Source organism: Vombatus ursinus, unplaced genomic scaffold, assembly GCF_900497805.2.
Source record: "Vombatus ursinus unplaced genomic scaffold, bare-nosed wombat genome assembly UNPS02014861.1, whole genome shotgun sequence".
In the NCBI taxonomy this organism is placed as follows: Eukaryota; Metazoa; Chordata; class Mammalia; order Diprotodontia; family Vombatidae; genus Vombatus; species Vombatus ursinus.
The window spans coordinates 9,886,306-9,908,452 of record NW_020954639.1 but is presented as its reverse complement, the minus strand read 5'-3'; the positions used below and the strand labels follow the sequence as shown (position 1 = coordinate 9,908,452).

At 35.9% G+C, this 22,147-nt stretch overlaps 1 protein-coding gene across 5 annotated transcripts in view; it reads right to left on the bottom strand.

The window, feature by feature from the left end:
* Window positions 1-278: 278 nt before the first annotated feature.
* The window catches only part of EPC1 (enhancer of polycomb homolog 1), a 105,427-nt gene continuing 83,558 nt past the window's right edge, over window positions 279-22,147 (bottom strand). For 4 of the 5 annotated variants that reach the window (XM_027841537.1, XM_027841534.1, XM_027841539.1 and 1 more), the window contains exons 7-15: window positions 21,413-21,589; window positions 21,232-21,321; window positions 20,995-21,143; window positions 18,017-18,369; window positions 8,342-8,460; window positions 8,175-8,261; window positions 6,981-7,122; window positions 6,506-6,872; window positions 279-1,646 (exon numbers count right to left, since the gene is read on the bottom strand). In XM_027841537.1, the coding sequence (XP_027697338.1) occupies window positions 1,574-1,646; window positions 6,506-6,872; window positions 6,981-7,122; window positions 8,175-8,261; window positions 8,342-8,460; window positions 18,017-18,369; window positions 20,995-21,143; window positions 21,232-21,321; window positions 21,413-21,589 (1,557 nt within the window). In that variant the 3' untranslated portion in view covers window positions 279-1,573. The remainder of the gene's footprint in view (window positions 1,647-6,505; window positions 6,873-6,980; window positions 7,123-8,174; window positions 8,262-8,341; window positions 8,461-18,016; window positions 18,370-20,994; window positions 21,144-21,231; window positions 21,322-21,412; window positions 21,590-22,147) is intronic. The other variant, XM_027841535.1, reaches the window with a different exon arrangement.

Below are 22,147 nucleotides of genomic sequence, written 5' to 3'. Positions count from 1 at the left end.
AGTGGGATGAGATAGGTGGCCCTGACAGAGACCTAAGATGCTTTGGAGAAAACCAGAACTGGTTACCTTGGAAATTTGTCACTCCCAGTTACTTCTCCAAAGTATTGGCCTAGAACTGAAATCCCAACCACCCCACAGTGACCTCTGGTTCACACCATGACTTTTGTGATAAGTAAGTGAGCCATCCCCAGCCTCCCTCCTTGTATAAGTCACTGATTTAAATTAATCATACAACAGAACCGATTATCTAAAAGAAAACTGAACACCACGACACGTTAGCCAACATGTAATGCCCTGGGTTTATTTTGTGAGAGTTCTGTCACAATTTTTCCAGGTGGGATTAAAAACCTTAAGGATAGTGTACGCCGTTGGCCTGGGCATTCAGACTTCGGTACTGACAAAGCACTAGTCTAGTAGATGTCTGTTAAGTACCATTCTCTTCACAGAAGAGAGGTCAATATTTCCAAAGGAAGGCACCCGATAGTTGTGGTTCTGGCCTTGCAGCCTTCTGGAGAATCTTAAAAGGAAAAAAGCTGGCTGGCTGTTTTTAGAAACTGGAATGATGATACACGTACAGCAATTACTGCATTCTTCTCCCTTATATCCTTTTTCTGAAGAACAAGTAAAGAATGAAGTCTTTTTAAACAATTCGACAATTAAAAAAAAATACAATTTTGTGTGCTAAAAAAAGGGCAAGACAACATAAACTCCAGTTGTAAGGACTCCATTTGCATACTTGATTTAACACTTTTTGGTGTGGAAGGAAATGGGACTAACTGGGCTGTTTGTGGAGCAGCAACATAACCTTAGTGCTTTCAGTACCAGAGACCACCCACAGCTCCGTGGGTGAGTGGGGATGGGAAGATTCAAGAGACTTCATCTTTAGCTTGTTACTTATCTTAATGACAGTAGACCAGGAAGATCCCCATTTAATAGTACATTCCCCATTTTAAACTGATGCCTTTTTTTGTTTAATTCTGTATGTATGTCACCATTTTTTTTTCACATGATACACAGAAAACTCAGGGACCCAGAGGGGAACCAAGTTATGTTATACCATTTACAAAATACCAAGGAGTCCACAGCTACCTAACACATTTACTACAGCACAGGAACCAATGAAGGTACAGTGTACAAAAAACTGTAAACACGGCACAATAAATAGATAAAACAGCAGGTTCCGCACCATGCACATGATGTGATGACACTTCATCTCTATACAATCTCACATCTCACACTCTTTGTTGCAATTTGTTTCCCTCCCTCCCTCCCCCCACCCCAAGTGCAAAGCATCACAAATGAACATTTCTGTATTCAAGTAACATATATACAAGGGTATTACAAATATGCAGTACTGTACAGATAATTGCTGTATGCTTAATTTACAGATGTTGATTCTTTCCTATTAACAGTAAGAAAAGAAAATCAAAGCATGAGAGATGTGCATTGCTGTCTAGTCCCCACAGCTGCCACGAAACGCATGTGTTGCATTCCATCATCCCCTGCATTCAAAATGCTACTGATGCATAGCACCTAATCAAGTCCCCAAGGCTGCAGTGCATTCCAGTGGAAACTACGTCACCTCCATCGCTACTGTATTGTCCGCTATGTTGTTCAGTGCTGGCTTTTCTGCTTCGTGGTTTTCCCTGTTGAAAAGAAGATGCATTGTTTACTTAATATGTAATATAAAAATGCAAAAGACCAATAAATGTTTCACCACAAAATTTGTTAAAGTTGTACAAAAAAAAAAAAAGAGAAAGGAAGGAAGAAAACAAAGCTGATATCTCAGAAAATTATGCTCATATTAACCCCTCTCAGGGTAAGTTATAAACAACAGTTTATAAATATTCATTAATAACCAGTTCATCAGTATTTAATCCCCTATGAAACTTAAAAATTAACAATGTTGCTGGTAATAGTATAATTACTTGAATAACACAGAATTTTACTAAAAAGATAATTATTTGAGTTTTAATTCATAATCTCAATCTTCTACAAAACCTTTAGATATTGTTAAATTGCACAAAAACCATGTTGTTCAACTTTAATTTTCTTCATTTTGACCCTAGTAAGAAGTATCAAAAAATGAATGAAAAAATGCATCTAAGTCAGTAGGAGAAGGGGCAAACAAATAGCTAGATCTTTAGAACAGTCCTATCCTAAAGCTAGACTTTAGAATAATTAAGAATTTTATTTAATGGAGTTTTGAAAACATCCACTATAGAGACTCTGAGCATTTAAAACAAAAGAAAAGGAGTCCAGAATACATATGATATTAAATAGTTACATTTGGGGTTCTGGTTTAACATTTTTATTATAGTTTACCACACCAAATAGATTCTTTAAAAATCACTGGTTAACTTATTTCTAACATATTGGATGTTGTTTCAAAAATATATTCTACATGGCTATGTTCAGAGAAAAAAGGCTTTTTTGAAAACAACTGAAGTAGGATTCAGAAATTTGGATTTTTAGTTCTGGCTCTCTTAGCTATGTATCTTTGGACAAGTTTCCTCATTCATAAAATTGAGAGAACTACAGTATGAAATTCCCAAGTTCTCTGTCCAGTTCTAAAATTCTATTACAGCAACAACCATATCATTTTTAAGTAAGATAGAAACATGCCTTCTATGTCTTGAAAGATTTAATCCACCCTCTCAAGCACTGTAGCAATGGTACAAAGAAAAAGTGAAGGCGTTGCCCTAAGGGAGGGCAAGCTATTGTTTGACAAGGCTTCTTGAGTAAGTACAGCAGAACCACTCTTGGGGGGAGGTAAGGAAGAATGAAACAAGGTAGATTTGTCAGCGTCACTGTGGGAGCCAGGGAGGGCAGTCCTGATCATGACAAAAGGGAAGAATTCAACTATTACTCACAGCATTTTTGTCATTTTAAAGACAGCTGCTGCTTCTTAACAGTAATATTACAGGGTATATTCTGCTTTGTGATTCACCACAAACCTGAGAATCGGTCTGGCCAATCTCTTACTTTTTTTCTGGATGTGAATCATGTACAACATTTATTCTTATCAGTTCCATTAGGGACAAAATAGAGGAGATGAGTTGAAAACTTAGATTAGTTATAAGCAAGAATTTCTTGATTTTAAGGACTAGAATGTATGTGAAATTATAATGATAATAATAACAACAACTGACATTTATATAGTGCATACTATGTGTCAGGCTCAATGAGAAGTACTTTACAATTATTATCTCACTTGACCCTCACAAAACAATCCTGCTAGGTAGATTCTATTATTATCCCAATTTTACAGATAAGGAAACAGAAGCAAACAAGTATTAAGTGATTTGCCCAAGGTCACACAGCTAGTGAGTGTCTGGAGCCTGGATCTGATCCTGATAAAGGATGTTTCTTTCCCTTAAACCACCTACAACAGATACGGGTAGTCTCACCTGGAATCAGGGAGATGGACTGACATTTTGAAGGTAAAAGTTCAAGTCGAAGAACAGTTTTTAACTAAAACTTGTTTTGAACTTGTATCTACTATTTGAGCCACATCGGCTCAGCTCCTGTCAGTCCTACTGGTTTTTTTAAATCTCTCTCTTACCTAACCCCTTTCCATTTCCACTGCTCAGAATCACGGTACTTAAAGCTGGGAGGCACCTTAGAGATTCTAGCCTAATCCCTAGTCTAAATCCTAATGGACTTCTTCCAGGTCACTTTGTTGTTGCTGTTGACTCATTTTTCAGTTACATCTGCCTCTTCACGACCCCATTTGGGGTTTCTTGGCAGAGACACTGGAGTGGCTTGCCAAAAAGTCACACAGCTACTAAGTGTCTGAGGCCAGATTTGAACTCAGGAAGAGGAGTTCCAGGTCACAAAGAAGTACTAAGAAGCAGAATTGTCATTCACATACCAAATACAGTGCTCTTCTTATTACACTGTGCTTCAGATTCCTATCACCTCACACCTGAAATATTACAATTGTCTCCTAAATAGTTTTCCTACCAACCTACTGCTTCAGCTTTATTACTAGCTGCTCCCCTTCCCAAATCCTCCAAGAGTCAGACAAGTCTTACTCACTGTTCCTAAAATTAAACAAACTTTCATGTTTTCCTGGGCAGTGAGGTGACATAGTGGATCGAGTGCCGAGCCTAGAGTCAGGAAGACCTGAGTTCAAATCTGGCCTCATGTACTTACTAGCTATGTAACCCTAGGCAAGTCACTTAACCCTGTTTGCCCCAGTTCCTTCATCTGTAAAATAGGAAAACCAGTCTAGTATCTTTGCCAAGAAAACCCCAAATGGGGTCATGAAGAATCAGACATGAGTGAACATCATGTTTTCCCATTTCTGCATTTTCATACCTACTGTTCCACCTTCCCAAAATGTTTCTCTACAGCTAACTAAGTCATGGGGCAGTTAGGTGGATAAAGCACCGGACTGGGAGTCAGAAAAAACTGAGTTCAAACCCCTCTACACAGGTTTATCAGCTGTGTGATTCTGTGCAACTTGTATCACCTCTCTCAGCTTCAGGTTCTTCACTTGCATCATCTCCTACCTTACAAAGAGGGTTTATATGTCAGGCTGAAATAGGTAAAGCACTTGGCAAACCTTAAAGCACTATGTACTAACCTTTTAAGAAAAAGATCAACAAAACAGGAAAATGCCAAATGTTGGAGAAGATGGGGGAAAATTGGAACACTAATTGGTGTTGGTGGAGTTGTGAACTGATCCAACCATTCTGGAGAGCAATTTAGAACGATGCCCAAAGGGCTATAAAAATGTGCATATCCTTTGACCCAGCAATAGCACTTCTAGGGCTATATCCCAAAGAGATCATAAAAAATGGGAAAAGGACCCACACGTACAAAAATATTTATAGCAGCTCTTTCTGTGGTGGCCAAGAATTGGAAATTGAGGACATACCCATCAATTGGGGAATGGCTGAACATGTTGTGGTATATGAATTTAATGGAATTAAGAAATGATGAGCAGGTAGACTTCAGAAAAACCTAGGAAGACTTGTATGGACTGATGCTGGGTGAAGTGAGCAGAACCAGGAGAACATTGTACATAGTAGCAGCCAAGTTGTGTGATGACTAACTTTGACAGACTTATCTATTCTCAGCAACGCAAGGATTTAAGACAACTCCAAAAGACTCATGATGGAAAATGCTATCCACACCCAGAAAAAGAATTATGGAGTCTGAATGCAGATGGAAGCATACTATTTGCTCTCCTTTTCCTTTGTTGTTTTGTTTTGTCCTTCTTTCTCGTGGTTCCTGCCATTAGTTCTAATTCTTTTTTACATCACGACTAATGTGAAAATATGTTTAATAGGAATGTATATGCAGAGCCTAGATCAGATTACACCCCATCTTGGGAAGGGAGGAGGGAAGGGAGAAGGAGAAAATTTAAAACTCAAAAGCTTATATGGAAGTGAATGTTGAAAACTAAAAATAAAGCAATTAATTAAAAAAAAAAAAGAAAAAAAAACCAAATGGAACCTTTATAAATATTCCTCTGCCCTCTCTCTCTACCCCAGACTAAAATGAAGGCTCTTTCTTTGCATTCTTGTGGCAGGTATATACTGTACAATTCATTTTGCAATTATAGTGATCATTTTAAGAAATCTCTTCAATTATCAATTTAAACATTTTGTTATGACTCTTAGCAGTATTGGATAGTACTTTACAACTCTTAGCACTCCCCCCCCCAACGTTAAGCACAATACCAACACCTAGGACCCATAGTCCAATACATATCTGCCGATTTCCACCATCACTAGATTTACCTGAAGAAATATTCTGGACTCAATGAACACTGACTGGAAAACAGTATTAACCAAAGATTGCTGCAAAGAAAGCATCTTGGTACTGAAAGAAGGGGGGAAGGAAAGGGAATACATTGATATGGCATCTTCTATGTGCCAGGCACTGTGCTAATAAGCACTTTACAAATATTATCTCATTTGATAACTTGCAAATGATTGCTAAGTCACCTTCAGTGATCTTTGAAAGTTCAGAAGGAATGGAAATTGTACCTCAAAATTGGAGAAAAGCAAATTCCTCAAATTTCAAGAGAAAAAAAAAGAGGAGAATACGATATGCAAATCAGTCCAGTATTAAGACATGGTTGACTTACCTTTGCTAACTGCAGCAGTGAGAAGGAACAAATCCAAGAAATGTACCCTAAGGACTATTACTGGCCTTAAGAAAAAGGAAAGGCAGAAATACTCCAGAATCATGATAGAGATTTAGAGAAAGTGGTAAATATTTTGATGAAACAAAGGAAATTACACATGCAAGATGTATATGTGACATCTCATGGTACTGCCTCAAAATCTAAAAGAGAATTATCAAAATATCCCCCAATTTAATCGCCCAACCAAGTGAAGAACTGATTTTTAACCTATATTTTAAAAAAAATTGTTGTCACTGTTAGGGGCGCCTTTGGGAGCATCAACAATTGGCATCGTTTAAGTTAATAACTGTCATTTCCAAAAGACAAAATGAACAAAAGGCAGAGGATGCATTTCCTACTCACCTTGGAACTGTATCAACAGAAGATGAAGACGGGACCTTGGGCACCTGACAATTTGCTGCTGCAGACAGCTTTAAGGCAGATGATGGAACAGCACTTATAGTCCTAGGTATATGTCGTGCATTTAAGGTGGTAATAGAGTTTACAGTGGCAACTGAAGAGGGCACAGTTAATCGAATGTTGTTCCCAATCAGAACCTGAGTTGTTGCAGAATTGGCAGCAGTCACTTGATGACTCAGTGCACTGTGGGAACTTGAAGTCTGTGTTATATTAGAAGGCTGTAACAAGGTTGAACCTGCTGTTGATGATGGACTTGTATGTACAAGTGCTGTTGGCGTAGTACTACTGAGGTGTAAGCCCTTATATACTCCTAGAAAGAAACAAAATAAGACTTCAGAAAATATGTAATTCTGCTGTACCTAATGCAGAAATGCATTTTTAAATGAGAAGATCAACTTAAATGTCTACATCACTTTACCTGAGGCTTGAAAGATGCCATTCATTCCAATTCCAAGCACCACATCATCCTTCATTTTGAATCCCATCAGTTGTTCTGATGTCACCAAAGCAGAAGCAGCAAACTGAGCACTAACGGAATCCAATGTCTTAGAAACAAAACCCTTAAAAAAAGGCACAAATTATTGTACCACTTGGTCACTGCTTAATGGATACTTAAAGCTGCAAAGGACAGACGAACCAAAGTTAAGATAGAATAAAAATAAACTTGGTAAACTAGTAAAACCTAATGCCTTCTGACATTCAGAAAAATTTGGTGAGAGAAACAATATTATTTAGGAAGATTTAAGAGCTGTGAATTTTATTCTATTATCTGAATTAATAATCTCTTTAAGTCAATGACCCAATGAATCTCAAGTATGTTCAAGTGGTAAGTGGAATCAGCAATAAATTGCTCACTTTGAAGGGCCATATGAGAAATACCTAGTAAAGTTATTAAAATATTTCACAAACATAAAAACCACAAATAAGTGATTAAGTAATCCATCTTCAATTTTAGGGACAAAAATAATACCTCTTCACCCCTAACCTCCTTCATATTCCCTCCCCAAAGGTACTTCTGAAGGTCCTTTGTTTGAGAATTTAAAAATGAGATAAGTATCTTGAGGGCAAAGGCTGTAGAGGGCTTTTTTTGGAGGAGGGAGAAGATGTAGAGGTGAAGGGGAGAGATCCCCACCTAAGCAAAGTGTTTATAGTAGGTGCTGAATGCTTTTACTGAATGATAATAACCTTTTTAAGATTAGCCCCAATATACTGGAAAATAGGGCCATTTAAAACCAAAACCAAACCGAAACAAAACAAAACAAAAAAAAGAATAGTTCTTACAAAATGCTTTTTTTTCATAGGCCCAGAGCTTCAAACTTATCTTTTTCAATGCACTAAGGACCAAAATCTCAGTTTTTAGAAATTAAACCTAGGACATGTCAGGATTTACTATGTTCTAGGTTTAAAAGCAATTTTCTTAACAGAAGAGATGGTATCATATAATAAAACCAGTAAAACAACATATACATGTCTATGATAAAACTTAAGAAATGGTTATGATAAATGACATGTAGAGTTCTTTAATCTGGAGACAAGGTTCTACCTTATTTAACCAGGTTCTTAAGTTTTGTTTTTTAAAGGAGGGAGCAGAGGCAACACCTGCCACACTCACCTGTGTAGTCCCTTCTAAACCCTGTACACAATGGCTATGATGTAGATTCAGGCGAAAGCCACTTTTCTGCTGGTTAGATGCAAGGTTCTATGACAACAGGTGACAATTAGAGATGAACTCTGGCGGGAAACAATGAGGGATAATCATAAGACAGACAAATCCCTCACCTGTGGAGTGTTGGTAGAGGAATGACTATTTGCTTGCTGTTGATGGATTTGTGCAAGCTGCTGTTTCTGCATGAGTGCCAGCTGCTGCTGATGTTGCTGGTATTGTTCGGCTGTAAATGCTGAACAAAATACAAAATGAGAAAACATTGCATCAAAAAAGTTATAAAAATTTTGAAATCCTAAAACACAAAAGATTCCAACATCACCAAAAGCCTTCGTGTATAAGATCAGATTCCCTAAAAGGTTCATGATCCTGCTAAAGATCACCTCCAAACTAAATTTATCTCAGTTTGCTAGAGTTGGCAAGCACCCTGTCACATTTTACAAGAGTGGCTCAAGTCAAAATATCTTCCTGACCTAATCCTACGAAAATGAAATGCTTATTTCCCAGGTTCCAGACAATTATTTTTGTAAAGCGGTGACACTTTGCTAGACAGTGTAAAAGGTTAACACCAGCTTTCATACCCACAGGTTTGGATTTAAGTTTTCAAGAGCTTAACAGCAATAAATTTGTTAATTAAAACCAGTTTCTATTTCATCCACATTACATTTCCAATGCATTTGGATGACCCCTAACAGTTCTGTTACAAGTATTCATCATTTTACATTGTTTCCAATTTTACTTGTCATTCAAATTCCCTCTATATGAAGGATACAAGGTTGTTGGTTTGTTGTGTTTTTTTTTTTTTTTTAAAGAAATCATCCTCTAAATATAACAGGAGGAAAAGAGGCTCCAAAAGTAAAGGTTAATTACCCAATTTTCCCCACCCAATTAACCCACCTGGAAAAAATCCAGTCAATAAGAACGGAGTTGTTTATGTTGATTTACTGTACAGAATGATGTCTGAGGAAAGACACTGTGTTATGCTACTTATGTTTGTCTATGGAGAGCTCAGTTCTAAAAAAAACAAACAAAAAAATTTTCATTTATTACCCCCCAAAAAGGGTGTGTGCAATTTTTAAAGGAAACCTTTCTTGCCAATTAAAAAAAGGAAGGAAAAAAAAGCATATACATTCACAATACATCAGGCTTAAAGGCTTCTTTAAGAAGTCTGTCATGGTCGGGTAAGAGTTTAAAAATAAAAAAGTTATCATGCATTTATATCTAGTGATTACAGGGAATCTGTATTTCGTGCAGATTTCCTGAATCCAAAGGTTAATGTTTTCAAAATACGGTTTTTACTAAAAAAAAAAAAAAAAAAAAAAAAAAAGAATAAAAATAAAAAATAAAAATAGCATAATTGCATTTTGATAAGGTTAGCCAAATATTATTCAATCAAATTTGAAGTTCTTCAAATGTAACTCATGAAGGATCTCTCTTCCCAGGACACAGCTCCAATCTAGCAAACAGTAATAAGTTACTCTTAGTTGGGTATAAATTCTATCATTTTTTGATGGGATTAGAAAGTAACAGATAGGTACGTTATATCTCTGGCCATCTGGTGTATATGTATGTGACTTTTGTACTTAGCTGAACTACATCTGTATGGTTAAGGGAAAAACAATAGGGGAAAAAAGATCTGTCACTATCTGTTTCTACTGTCTCTTATGTAACAGATCTCTGAATGATTTTTCTTCCCTAACATTTTCTTTCTATTTAAACTTCTGTAAGTAGAATTTTTGGTGTTGTTTTATCCCTTAATATTAGCAGATAAACAGGTCTCCATCTAACAAGACTACTGCTATAGAGTTGTCTGAAAAGGATTGTGAGGGCTCAGTAAGTTATACAGAAAGACAATGTAGAGTCTCTAGGTGTTGTAAAGATTTAGGGTTATTTCTATTGGCAACTAAAAGTATGCATGTATGCTTAAAATAAGGTATTCTCAATTCCTTAGTGTTACATATAAAGGAGATGAGGGATATACCTGAATTTCTTAATTATAACACATCTTACTTCCTAATAAATGGCCATCTAATGGCCAATAATTTTACACTATGACTTTTAAAGAAGGTCTCACCACTGCTTTTCTACAAAAACTAATAATGAGACTCTGTTCAGTAATAGCTATCAATGATTTATTTTTAAAAATTTTGATAAAATTATTTCTCAAGAGTACCCAAATGTAAGATATGTAATAAATAAGAAAGCTGAAGTCAAGGAAGTAAATTTCAATCTTATTTCTGTCCTATTTAAATAAGGGAAATAAAAATATGATTCCCACATTCATTGGTTACTATCTAAATCCCAATTTAGCAAGGCATACCTCCTATGGGTTTTGGGTTTTTTAATTGCTTAAAAAAGCCATTTTCTATTAATGTGGATTTAGAAATAAAAGCATAATACACTTTTTTTTTTTTGGACTAGGCAATGGGGTTAAGTGACTTGCCCAGGGTCCCACAGCTAATAAGTGTTATGTGTCTGGAGTCGCATTTGAACTCAGGTCCTCCTAAATCCAGGGCCAGTGCTCTACCCACTGCACCACCTAGCTGACCCCCACAATACACTTTTGATCAACGGTGACCATTTGTATTATAGTCATGCCTATTTTCAGTTGATGCTGGAAATACAAAAACTAAAACTTAAATTTCAAATGTGTTATCTCCGGAAGTGGGGTTACAGGACAGGGAGGCATCCTAGGCAATCTTGAGGCTCATCTTCATACTAGGGCAACTTGACAGAATTTGTTAATAAAAAGGCAGGCTCATTAAAAACCTAACTGGAATGAATATAACAATCACAAATTCGCTATGAGGGCTCATGTCAAGCTAACTTATGATTGTATTTGGGAAGGTGGGTAAATAAGTAATTTGGATATGGGAAGCTAGGTTGTTTTTGTTTTTAAAGAATTATAACAAGCTTTCAGTCTAATGCCTGAGAAAAACTTGACATTAGATTGGGGTAGGTGGATAGGTTTACAGGAGGAGTTGAAAGGTAGGTATAAATGTAGAAATACTGAACATTTAAACCCCACTGAGGATCTATGCTTGCCCTGGTCTCCATCATGTAAGTATTCTAAAGAAGGAGCATACAGTAAAAATCTCCAAGTTTGCATGTGACAAATTCCTCCATTGACTGAGTGTGACTCTGGGCAAATCACTCTTCCTTTCTTGGCCACCAACTGATGGCACTGGACTAAATGATCTCTAAGAGCCCTTCTCATTATAAAATTCTAGTGTTTTATAAGCACAAAAAATATTGGATCAAGGCTCTAGAATCCCAGCTCTACCTGTCCTGTGTGATCTATGGCCAATTATTTCACTTCTCTGGACTGCAATTTTTTCATTTTATAATGTAGGGGCTATACTAGATGATCTCTAAGATCTCTTTCTAGCTATAAGTTTTGTGGATTTTCCTGTATAGTGAATCAGGGGCTGTATAACTCAGCAGGAAATGGTAAATGTACTTTACTATAGACAAAGTAAGAAAATGCTTTTAAGTATTTTAATTATAGATTCTCTGTTTTGACCCAGAAAAAGAAACTTGGAGCCTTAGAAAACTGGCCTAAAGACATCAAATTTGTGAATGTCAAGTTGGAGGAGAGAACATGAAAAAGCAGAAATCCAATTGATAACCTAGACAGATGGTTCAAATCTAAAATCAATTTTAATAGGTATAAATGTAATCTGCTCTGGGTAAGATGACCTCTAGAAAACAACTTAGGAAGGAGACTGACAAAGTGGGGTAGCTTATAAAGGGTAGTAACCAGACTTCAAACAGTACCATAACAGGATTAGCTGAAGTAATTGGGGATGCTTAACCCAGTGTAAACACTTCTGGGAAGGAATGTGACAGGGCACAATTCCTCTCTCAGTCCCATCGGACAGCAGGACTGTCATCTGGAAATGAAATAAGCTATGTTCTACTTGGCTCTACAGGGCAGAATTACTGTATCAATGGGTAGAAATTTCAAGGAGGAAGATTTTATCTAAATATAAGCCAACATTCCTCATTATTAGGGCTGTTCAAAAGTAAAATGAGCTGCCTTAAAAAGTAGCAAATTCCTTATTACTAGACATCTTCAAGGGTAAACTAGATAAAAACTTGGAGATGTTATTGAGGGGATTCATGTTTCAAACAGGGGACTGAACTAAATAACGTCCAAGATCTCTTTTAACCCCAAGATTCTATGGAAAAGGTTATACATTTAAAAAAAATAAAAAAAGATCTTTTTGAGAAAAGTAAAAATAAAAGGACCTTTCGGATAATTTATCAAAAGGTCTTTAGCTTCTACACATTTAAAAAGCTATGTCTGGAGCATTTGGGGGTATGTTTGAATTTCCAGTTTGAGGACATATACTAAAAGAAAGCACGTTAATCAAATTTACACAAAACTAGAAGTACATCTTATAGATCAAACAATCAAGATAGAGTGATCTGTGAGGGCTTCAATGAAGGCTACAAATCAGTAAGATTGAATTTTAAAATGATAACTATTAAATCATACACTGGGATCAAAAATAAATACTGCACAAGTAGAGAATGGGAGAGAATTAACATGGTAGCATTTCATATGAAAAAGTGGAAGGAAGAGGAAAAATCATGATAGCTTTTTTCAAATATCTCAAGGACTGATTTGGGAAAGAGAACTAACTTAACCTTTGTTGCTCTAGAGGGCAGAACTAGTACTTGTGAGTTTCAAGGAAATTTTGGCTTAATAGGAGGAAGAATTTCCTAACATTTGTGGCTTAGCTGTTCAACAAATGAACAGGTAAGCCACCAACTCCTCATCTTGAAGGAATGTTATTGAAGGGCCTTTTTTTTTCCTTTTTTAAATCTGCTGGGAAGTTCGATGAGAAAACATGTGACATCCTTTTTCCAACTCTAAGATTCAAAGATTCTACCTTTTTCACCAAAACCATGATATGCTTGAATCTGGAACACTGTGCAGTCCTGGCTGCTATATTTCAAGACAGATAAAGGAGACCTACCAAGGAGTAACTAAGATAATGAAGAGATTTTTGGGTGAAGAGATAACAGTTGCTGTGTAAGTAGGTAACCAAAATTTTCAATATTCAGTGTGCAATGGTAAAACTTACCAAAAAAAAAAATTATCAGTGTATATGATATTATGAAAGTTATGGGTAAGAGGAACATAGAATATTAGAACAAGACAATTTAGAACAAATACAGGTAAGTACTAATCTATATTCTATTAATTACCCCAGGAGGTGGTATAAAGCAGAAAATGTCAATAGACTCTAGTATATTCATGGATGACGAACCACAAAGACAGCAAGGGAAAAAGAAGGATGACTTAGGAACATATCTCTTAAATTTTGGAGTTTGAGATTAGGCTAAACAACATTTTTCCCTCTCACAAACTGTCATTAATTATCACGGTAAGAGATAGATGCACTAGAGCCCGATATAGCGTTCTGACATTAAATGTTTATTTTAATAAGAGAAGATTTTTAAATCATTGCTAAGAAGAGATTTGCTGCTAATGTACCAGACAGCTGTTACTTGTGGCAAATATACAAAAACCAGGCATCAAGAGGTACTTCTGAACCAGAATGCTCTTTTGAAGAGCTTATAAATTTTTTAAAAAGAAAAAAAAAGATCTTTGAGGAAGTTAAATAATTCACCAAAACGTCTTTAGCTTCTATTTATTTTAAAGTTTGGGTTTTTTGGGGGGGGGGAGGAAGGGGATGCCAAAATTTCTGCTTTGGGGACATGTGCTCAAAGAATATGACCACTGAAGAAGTCAAGTGCTTTCTGGAATTATTTTTTCCAATTAACATTTTATGTTACAATTTTTTTTGCACACATAAAATCTTAAATACACTATTTTGTTATGATGGTTCAAACTGATCAAGACTAACATGACAGCTGGAAAGCTCTAGGTTGCTTGGGTGATTCAGAAAGTTCCTTATTGATGGTACCATTTAAAATTTAAACTAATTTGGGTATAAATTTAATTGCTTTCTTATAGCATTAGATTGAATACTTGTGATCATTGTGCTGGGTTGTCTACACTTTCAAGTAACTCTACCCAGTTATTCCCTTTATGACTCTAAGTTATAGCACAACCATAGCATGTCCTAACACAAGTCTAGACTATTACTCATATAGTTTACTATTTGAAAGCTAGTTAAAAATATTACTAAAATTTATAATTGGGAATGAACCAAATAATGTCATAAAACTAAGAAGCAAAATTTCTGTACTCTACAATGAAGGATTAGAATCGCAAAACCAAAACAGCACTAAGCTGAGGTCATGAATCAAAGTGGCTATTATACACTAAACTAGATTTCAAAGTAAAATTTCTTTCTCTGTGACCTGTTTGACTTAACTTTGAAAAATTAATTTGTTCACATTCATAAATATAAAATTACATCACTGAAAATGAAGATTTTCCATCAATGGTTAGACATTAGAACTTTTAGTTATTTGGACTTGGAACAGATCATTCTAGCTACAAATTTTATTCACTGATGAAAACAAACAAAACTTTAGTCAAGACATGAAGGTTAGAAAACAAGTATCTAAAATGACGAAGAATTCTCAGTGACTGGGAGTTTGAAGTTTATGCAGACAATCTATAATTTCTAAAAGTCACTATTTTATTACAAAAGTGGCTTTCCCCCATACATTTAGATTTCTACATAAAATGCCAACTAAATTAAGACTGATATTGCTGGGTGTGGTGGCACCTGTAATTTTTGCTATTGGAGGAGGCTGAGGCTGACGGCTGCTTGACTGTGGAAGTTCTGAACGTCAGTCTGGTGCTCGCTCTAAGTCTGGCACCAATGTGGTAAGTAAACCTTGGAATCAAGGTCCTACTGAGCTGCCTAAAGAGGAATGAATCAGCCCAACTGGGAAATGGGGCAGGTCAAAGTATCTGAGATCCAGTCTCAAAAGATAGATTTATTAATTTATTAACAACTGGTATGTGGCAAGCAAGCAAATCAATTTACTTCAAAAGTCCAAAAGTTAACACTAATTTTCTATAAGTGCTTCTCAATAAAAATATCGCTTGCCACTTACACTAGCAAGATACTAAATTAAATGTTATTAAGAATGCGATATTCTCTTCCTCCCCCCTGTTAATATAGTTTAAAATTTGTTTTTTTGTGGATGATGAAAAATACAATCTGGAAGACATTCTTTGGGGACTGTAGGCTAGAATCTGAATAATGATGACCTTCTAAAGTTTGAACTTATGATTTTACAGATACACAGTAATTTACCACATTGCTATTAGAAACTAATTTAAATCAGTGCTTTTAGCCCACTGATATGAACAATTAAGATAACAAAATCCACTGGATATTTACAAAAAGAAACCTACATCAAACTTTAAACTTAAGAGACCAATGATATCACTCATCCACCATGAGGACCTAACAAACTGGCCTTCAGCAGTTCTGGATATAGACTAAATAATAAACCTGTACACAATTTCCTTTAATATTAGTTAAAATTATGGCATCATACATCTGGAGAAATAAAGATAGTTAATACCTTGCTTATCCAGAGGTCACTTATCAGCTGTCTCACCTATCCAGAAAAATAGGACACTCGGAATTACCCAGAAAAAAAAAAAAGTTGAGCCAAAACAGACTTTACTAAGACTACGCCATTCAAGATCATGCACCTTGCCCAAAGGGGAGCACTTTGACACCTATTTTCCTCTCGTTTTGCCTATAGTTCTAACGAGATTAGTCATTCAGCTTGTTAGCAAACTGATTAGGAATAGCACATATGGGGTGGGGTGAGGGGAAGGGGCAGCACACATGCAAATAAAGTATACAGACAGCAGAAGCGACATTTCATAGGAAGGGAAAGAAAGAGTTTGGGGCCTTTTAGCATAGGGTCAGCCAAACATCCCCTGAGAGTGTTTACACAAATGTAGTACAGGAACTGACTGATGATGAAAAGATTAAATTATGTTCCATATAATTTAAGAAGGCAATGGGGGTGTATGTAATATTTGAAATGATAAAAATTTTCTTTGTGAAAGCTGTAAAACCCCAAGTATCTAGAAGCATTATTGTGGATTAGGTACCCATGATACAATTGCCTTAAATATACTGGGAGCCCTAAGCAATAGTTAAAGAATATATAGCACAGTCATATAAAACAGATTAAACTGTGTAAGAAAAAAATGTTTTTTGCTAGCCAGTCCACTTAAATTACATAAGTAAATGAAGCACACTCCTAAAAAAGAGGACTCTGTGTCATTATTTAAGGCAAACTACTACAGATTTTAGAGCCAGTTTTTTGATATATTAACCTAGGACTACCCTTCTCAATATTCATAAGAAAAGCACAATAGAATTCGTCAGCCGATTATTTTTAGAACACCAATGTCTGCTTTGGCAGCATATGAAAAACTGTTTACAATGGATAGGATATTACAGGGATCCTATCATCCCAATTTTAATTCCTCTGTCTTGATGAAGAAGGTTTTCTTTCCTATGGTATATGTGCCTTTTCAGTAAGAAAACAGCAGAATAATCTAAAGAAATCTTTCTTAAAAAAAAACAAAAACAAACCTTAGAAATATGAATACTCAGGAAAAATATTACTGGATCTGTTGTCTTATGAAAGACAAAAAAGTAACTTAGCCTACAATGTAACTTGTGCAAAAATGATAAACCGATCTAATTTTTAAATTAAAACAGAAGCAAAATGGCTCTACAGCAGCTTCAATGTTAAATTTAATAGAACTGTATATGCTAATAAACATTTACGTGCAAATTATAAATGGAACTGTTAGGTCAAGACAAATGATATATTCCCTTTTAAGCAGAGTGACTTCAAATGTTGGTCTGAATTATTACTAGTTGACTTTTAAAACAGTGTTCTTAATGGTGCATGACAGTAGCAAACTTTCCCTAAAAGTTCAAATTTCTTCATAGTAAAGGTCATTAAATACACTGGACTAAATTATTGGGGGATTTGTAGAATATATTTCTCTTGAAGTATTTAAAAAATACAATAGACATTAATGTTTCTGGGAAGATTTAAATGTAATCCTGGAAGCTGTGAAAGGGATAAGTTGGTCCAATTTACAGCATCTTTCATTCTATATCTGAATTCATCTGTGGTGACAAAAATCTGTGGTAACATTCCTTTTCAGTGAATTTCCATATTCTATATGTTTCAAATTATGAAAAAGTTTTAGACAGAATTTATGATTATATGGACAATTTGTAAGGTGGAGAGTATTTATTGCAGACATTCTCTACAATGATATATAAGCCATAAGTGAAATGTCATCTGAAAAGAAGTATGGAAGTAACCTTTTATTTAAAAACATTTCATCATCCAAAAATTATATTGTTGCCCCTTTCCAAATTACTGTTATGCCTATCTTTTGGCTTATCTCAATAAAGGAGGCCATAAAAATCATTACTAATCTCTGCCTATAGCTAGACAAGGTGAAAGCCTACAGAATTACCCAAGTACAAAAGAGTAACAGTTTAGAGACCACAGTAGGGTGACTTTTGACATAAAATTAAAATAGTTTATTTAGCTTATAATTTATCAAGTGCATTCTAGAGAAGAATTTCATACATAAAAAAAGTGACAAATTGACTTTGCATATAAACTATACAAAATGTTCAAAATAAAAACTAGATCCCAAATGATTTTTCAGTGGCTTAGAGAAAGTTAAGATTTACCTTGAACAGAGACCACAAAAATAATAAAATTGATGAGCATATTTTAAAGTGTCTACACTAAACTTTACATTTCAACAGAAACATGTATTAAAACAAACATACCAAAGTGTGCTGAAGCACTGCTACTTTTACTTTGTGTGGAGGTACTGCAGGTCTGGGTCCCAGGTTGTGCTGTGCCTGTCCGATTTATACTCCTGTATAATTTCCTACACGAGAGCTCATCATTGTCACTGTCATGTAGGGATGGTGTCCGAGGCCTAAAATGCCGCCATCTACATGATTTGATATTGACTAGTATCTGACTGAGGTCTTTAGAGAAAGATTTGTCCGAGGTATTTGTTTCTGAGGTATTGGCAAACTGATTGATTGGAGAGTGTTGTGGGGAGGAAAGCATTTCCAAATCCAGCTGGCGAAACATACTATCATAGTCTGAATGAGTTCTGTCCAGTAATACCCTAAAATAAAAGCATAAAATTTACACAACTATTTAATAACCAAAGGGGAATAATTTCTTCTTCTCTTATTAACTATTAAAAAGAACCATACATTCAGAAGTAAGCTTCAAAAAATTATTACATGTAACCTTTTGTTGTATCCTGGTACATGTCCTAATTTTCCTTACATCTTGTGTAAAAGTAAATTTTCTTTTTGACTTATGAAAATTCAACCTATCTAATGCTAACATATATATACTTGTTAAAATTAATTCAAACATACAACATGTGTGTATGTTATGTGGAGGGGGAAGAGATTGAGCAGGAGGGGGAGGGAGAGAGAGGGGGGGAGGGAGAGAGAGAGAGAGGGAGAGAGGGAGAGCAATGAACAAACTTATTCTAGAGCAGTGAGTCTTTTAGGCATTTACTCTATCTATGGCCTGTTCCTGTTCTATGGCAAGTCGTCTAAAAACATGTGCAGTGCTTTAAAACAAATAAACTTTTCACTGTATTTTGATTTCCATTTAAAAGTAACAGCATATTTCAAAACATGACCATCATATTTATCCAGGAAAAAAGTCCACAAGACGTTTTTTCATGGGCAGGGAGAGGGAAACTGACTTGAGAAGGGACAAAGGCAAATAGGAACAGGCGATCTCATGTCCCAGTCCCTAGGAGATATCTTTTATACTGGCAAAAGAATTCCTTTTTAAATGAATCCATCTCAACTTATCAATGTTGTAACTAATTAAGAAACTTCTAAAAAGGTTTCCACAACAAAGGACCAAGAGAATTTTCTCTCATGGACACCATCAATCTATCGACAAACCTTGGAATAGTGGTTGTTATACATAGTTTTAACCCTTTGAGCTAATTCCAGATTATTCTCCAAAATGGTTGACAGCTCCACCAACAATGTATATTGTGCCAGGCTTTGTACAAAAGCAAAAATGGAACTGTCTCTGCCCTTAAAGAGCTTACATTCTTATCACCGGAGACACTATAAACACATAAATAATAATAATGCACAGCATTTCATAGCAACTACTGTGTACCACGCACTGTGCTAAATGCTTTACGATTATTCTTATTTGATCCTCACAACCACCCTGGGAGATAGATGCTGTTATCACCCCCATTTTTACAGATAGGGAAACTAAGGCAAACAGGGTGGCCCAAGGTCACACAGCTGCTAAGTGTCTGGTGCCAGATTTAATCTCACATCTTCCCAACCCCAGGTCCAGCACTCTACATACTGTGCCATCTGGCTGCCCCTATAGAAATATATAAATACACTGTAAATGTGAGGCAGGATGATTGGGGGGAGGCATTAGCAGCTGAAGGGACAAAGAAAAACCTCCTGTAGAAGGCAACATTTAAGCTGAGCTCTGAAGAAAACTAAGAAGTAGAGGTGAGGAGGGAGTAAATTTGAGTGGGGGTGGGAAAGGGTTGTGGGGGGCTGTGAAAAGGCATGAAGATGGTAGACAGTGTCATGTGTGAATGAGAAAGCCAGTCTGGCTGGACACACTGTGAACAAGAGTAAAATATAATAAAGGGAGAAAAGAAACAGAGCCTGGTTGTTTAGGACTTTAAGTACTTCATCTTTTGGGGGGGGGGGTGATGTGCTCTAGAAAATAAATTTGTTCAATTTTAAAGTGTTCCTACACTTTTGCTTCTGTTCAAATGTTTCTGAAACAAGTATATTTAAATGAAATAAAACTTCAAATACAAAATAAAAATTTAACAGCTTAATATTCTTTTAGCATACTACTGGAGAAGAGAATTATCTCACTTAAAGTGGAAAATAGCTATAAATGATGTATTCCCCTCTGATTAATCCAGATGAAGACAGAAATAACCAAGTTATGGTCACCACAACATAGCTCCTGGAAGGTTTCTCACCAACAAGGTTGAACCTGGTTTCTGCCCCCTCCAATCCAGTTTTGATACTACTGCTAGAATAATTTCTCTCATGTCATTTCTAAGCTCAAAAAGCCTTCAGTAGCTCTCAAATGCCACCAAATCAACACAATTCTTTTATCTAACGTTCAGAAAAAATGCTGGATTTGGAGTCAAAGGATTTGAGTTCACATTCCAGCTTTGCTCTTACTATCCTGGGTGACCTTGTGAAGGTTGTGATTCTCTGAGCCTTGGCTCCTCATCAATAGAATGAGAGCCTAGCACTGATGGCCTGTTCCTGTTCTATGATCCTATCATAATCACTCCCTTCACACGTTCTACACTGTAATAAAACTGGTCCACTCTCTGCTAGGAATCCCATTTACCCTCTCCTGCATTTGTGCCTTGGGCTCATGTTGGTCTGTGTGTTCAGGATACGTTACTCATTATTTGTCTATTGAACGTTGTTTAAATGAATGGGCTCTCTCCCTCCACAAATTAAAAAAAAAATTTTTTTAAGTCTGGCTCCTGTTACTATACACTAAGATAAACGCATCTTTAAGGTCTTAGTTTTTGCTTTTGATATAAAATGCAGACTCACAAAGGGACAAGAGCCAGGTGGCAAATACTTCAGCCAGTTAGTGATCAAACTGAATAGAATACCTAGAAGACGACTCTTAAAAATTACAATATAGAAATTACAAAATTATCTAAAACGGTCTTACAAATATATTAATAACATGTTACCTTCCACCACGCCCAACCCGTCTTCGTGCAAATCCAATACACCTCTGGGGTATGGTGAGGGTAGTTAAGCAATATCGATAGCGCACGTCTCCTAATCCTCCATCTTTAGGACTAGTCCATGGCCAATTGCCAGTTTGGTCTAAGTGAGGCTAAAAAGACAATTAATGCAAACTAAGTATTTTAGAATAATGTTAACAAATTGAAATCATTAACTCAAAAGAGAAGTCTTTCACTTACAGCATAGTACTGACAGCCTGCTTTCCTACGGAAAGCAAAAGGGCCATCAGGATCATTCTCTTCCTCAGCTTCAGAAGAACCAGATAAAACCTTTGGACAAATCAAATAAAGAGGGTCAAAAGATGACAACGATATTGCTACATTCCTCCTTGATGCTGATGACAAAGATGTTAAATCTTACCTGGGAGAGGGGGTCTTCATCTGAGCTGGGAAAGTCATACTGATTTAAATCTTTAGCATTAAAGACTGGCAGTGCAGCAGGGCTCGTCTGTTGTGGAGCAGCAGCAGCAGACGAGGCTAAGACTTTGGGCTTTTTCTCATATTTCCTTTTCGGTCGTATAAGATCAGCTTTTTCTTGCTACAATAAAATCACAAGTTAAGTGAAATCCTAAAGCTATTTAACTAAGCTAAAGTTTTCTGAAAAGTCTATCAGAAAACAAAAGAGATGGATTTTGAGGTTTTTAATCACTTAAAATAAGACTGGCTTAATAAAGCCTATTATGTTTGACTGCAGTGAGTCTCAAGAGGTTGGTCTGGGGTATATCACATGTATCAACTACATATACACAAGACCCATAATTAGTGCTATAAAACTTTCCATTTTATAAAACGCATCATTATAGCACATAGTCAGTTACATTTGAGTATGAACTAGGAGAGGCCAAGAGAAAAAACAGAAATGGTCTTTGCTTTCAAAAAATGTCATCTATATAGTGAGAAAAGTGGTAAGAAAGACTTAACAGCTAGAAAGCAACTAAAGTGAAAATTGAGCATGAAAGGCTAAAGATAACTGTACAGTTGCTCAATATTATGGATCTCTAGAGGATGAGAATTTTGAACAGAATTCGAAGGAGAAAGTCATTAATTAATGCTGGCTGACTTGAATACCAAGAAAATGATAATGTATACATAAAAC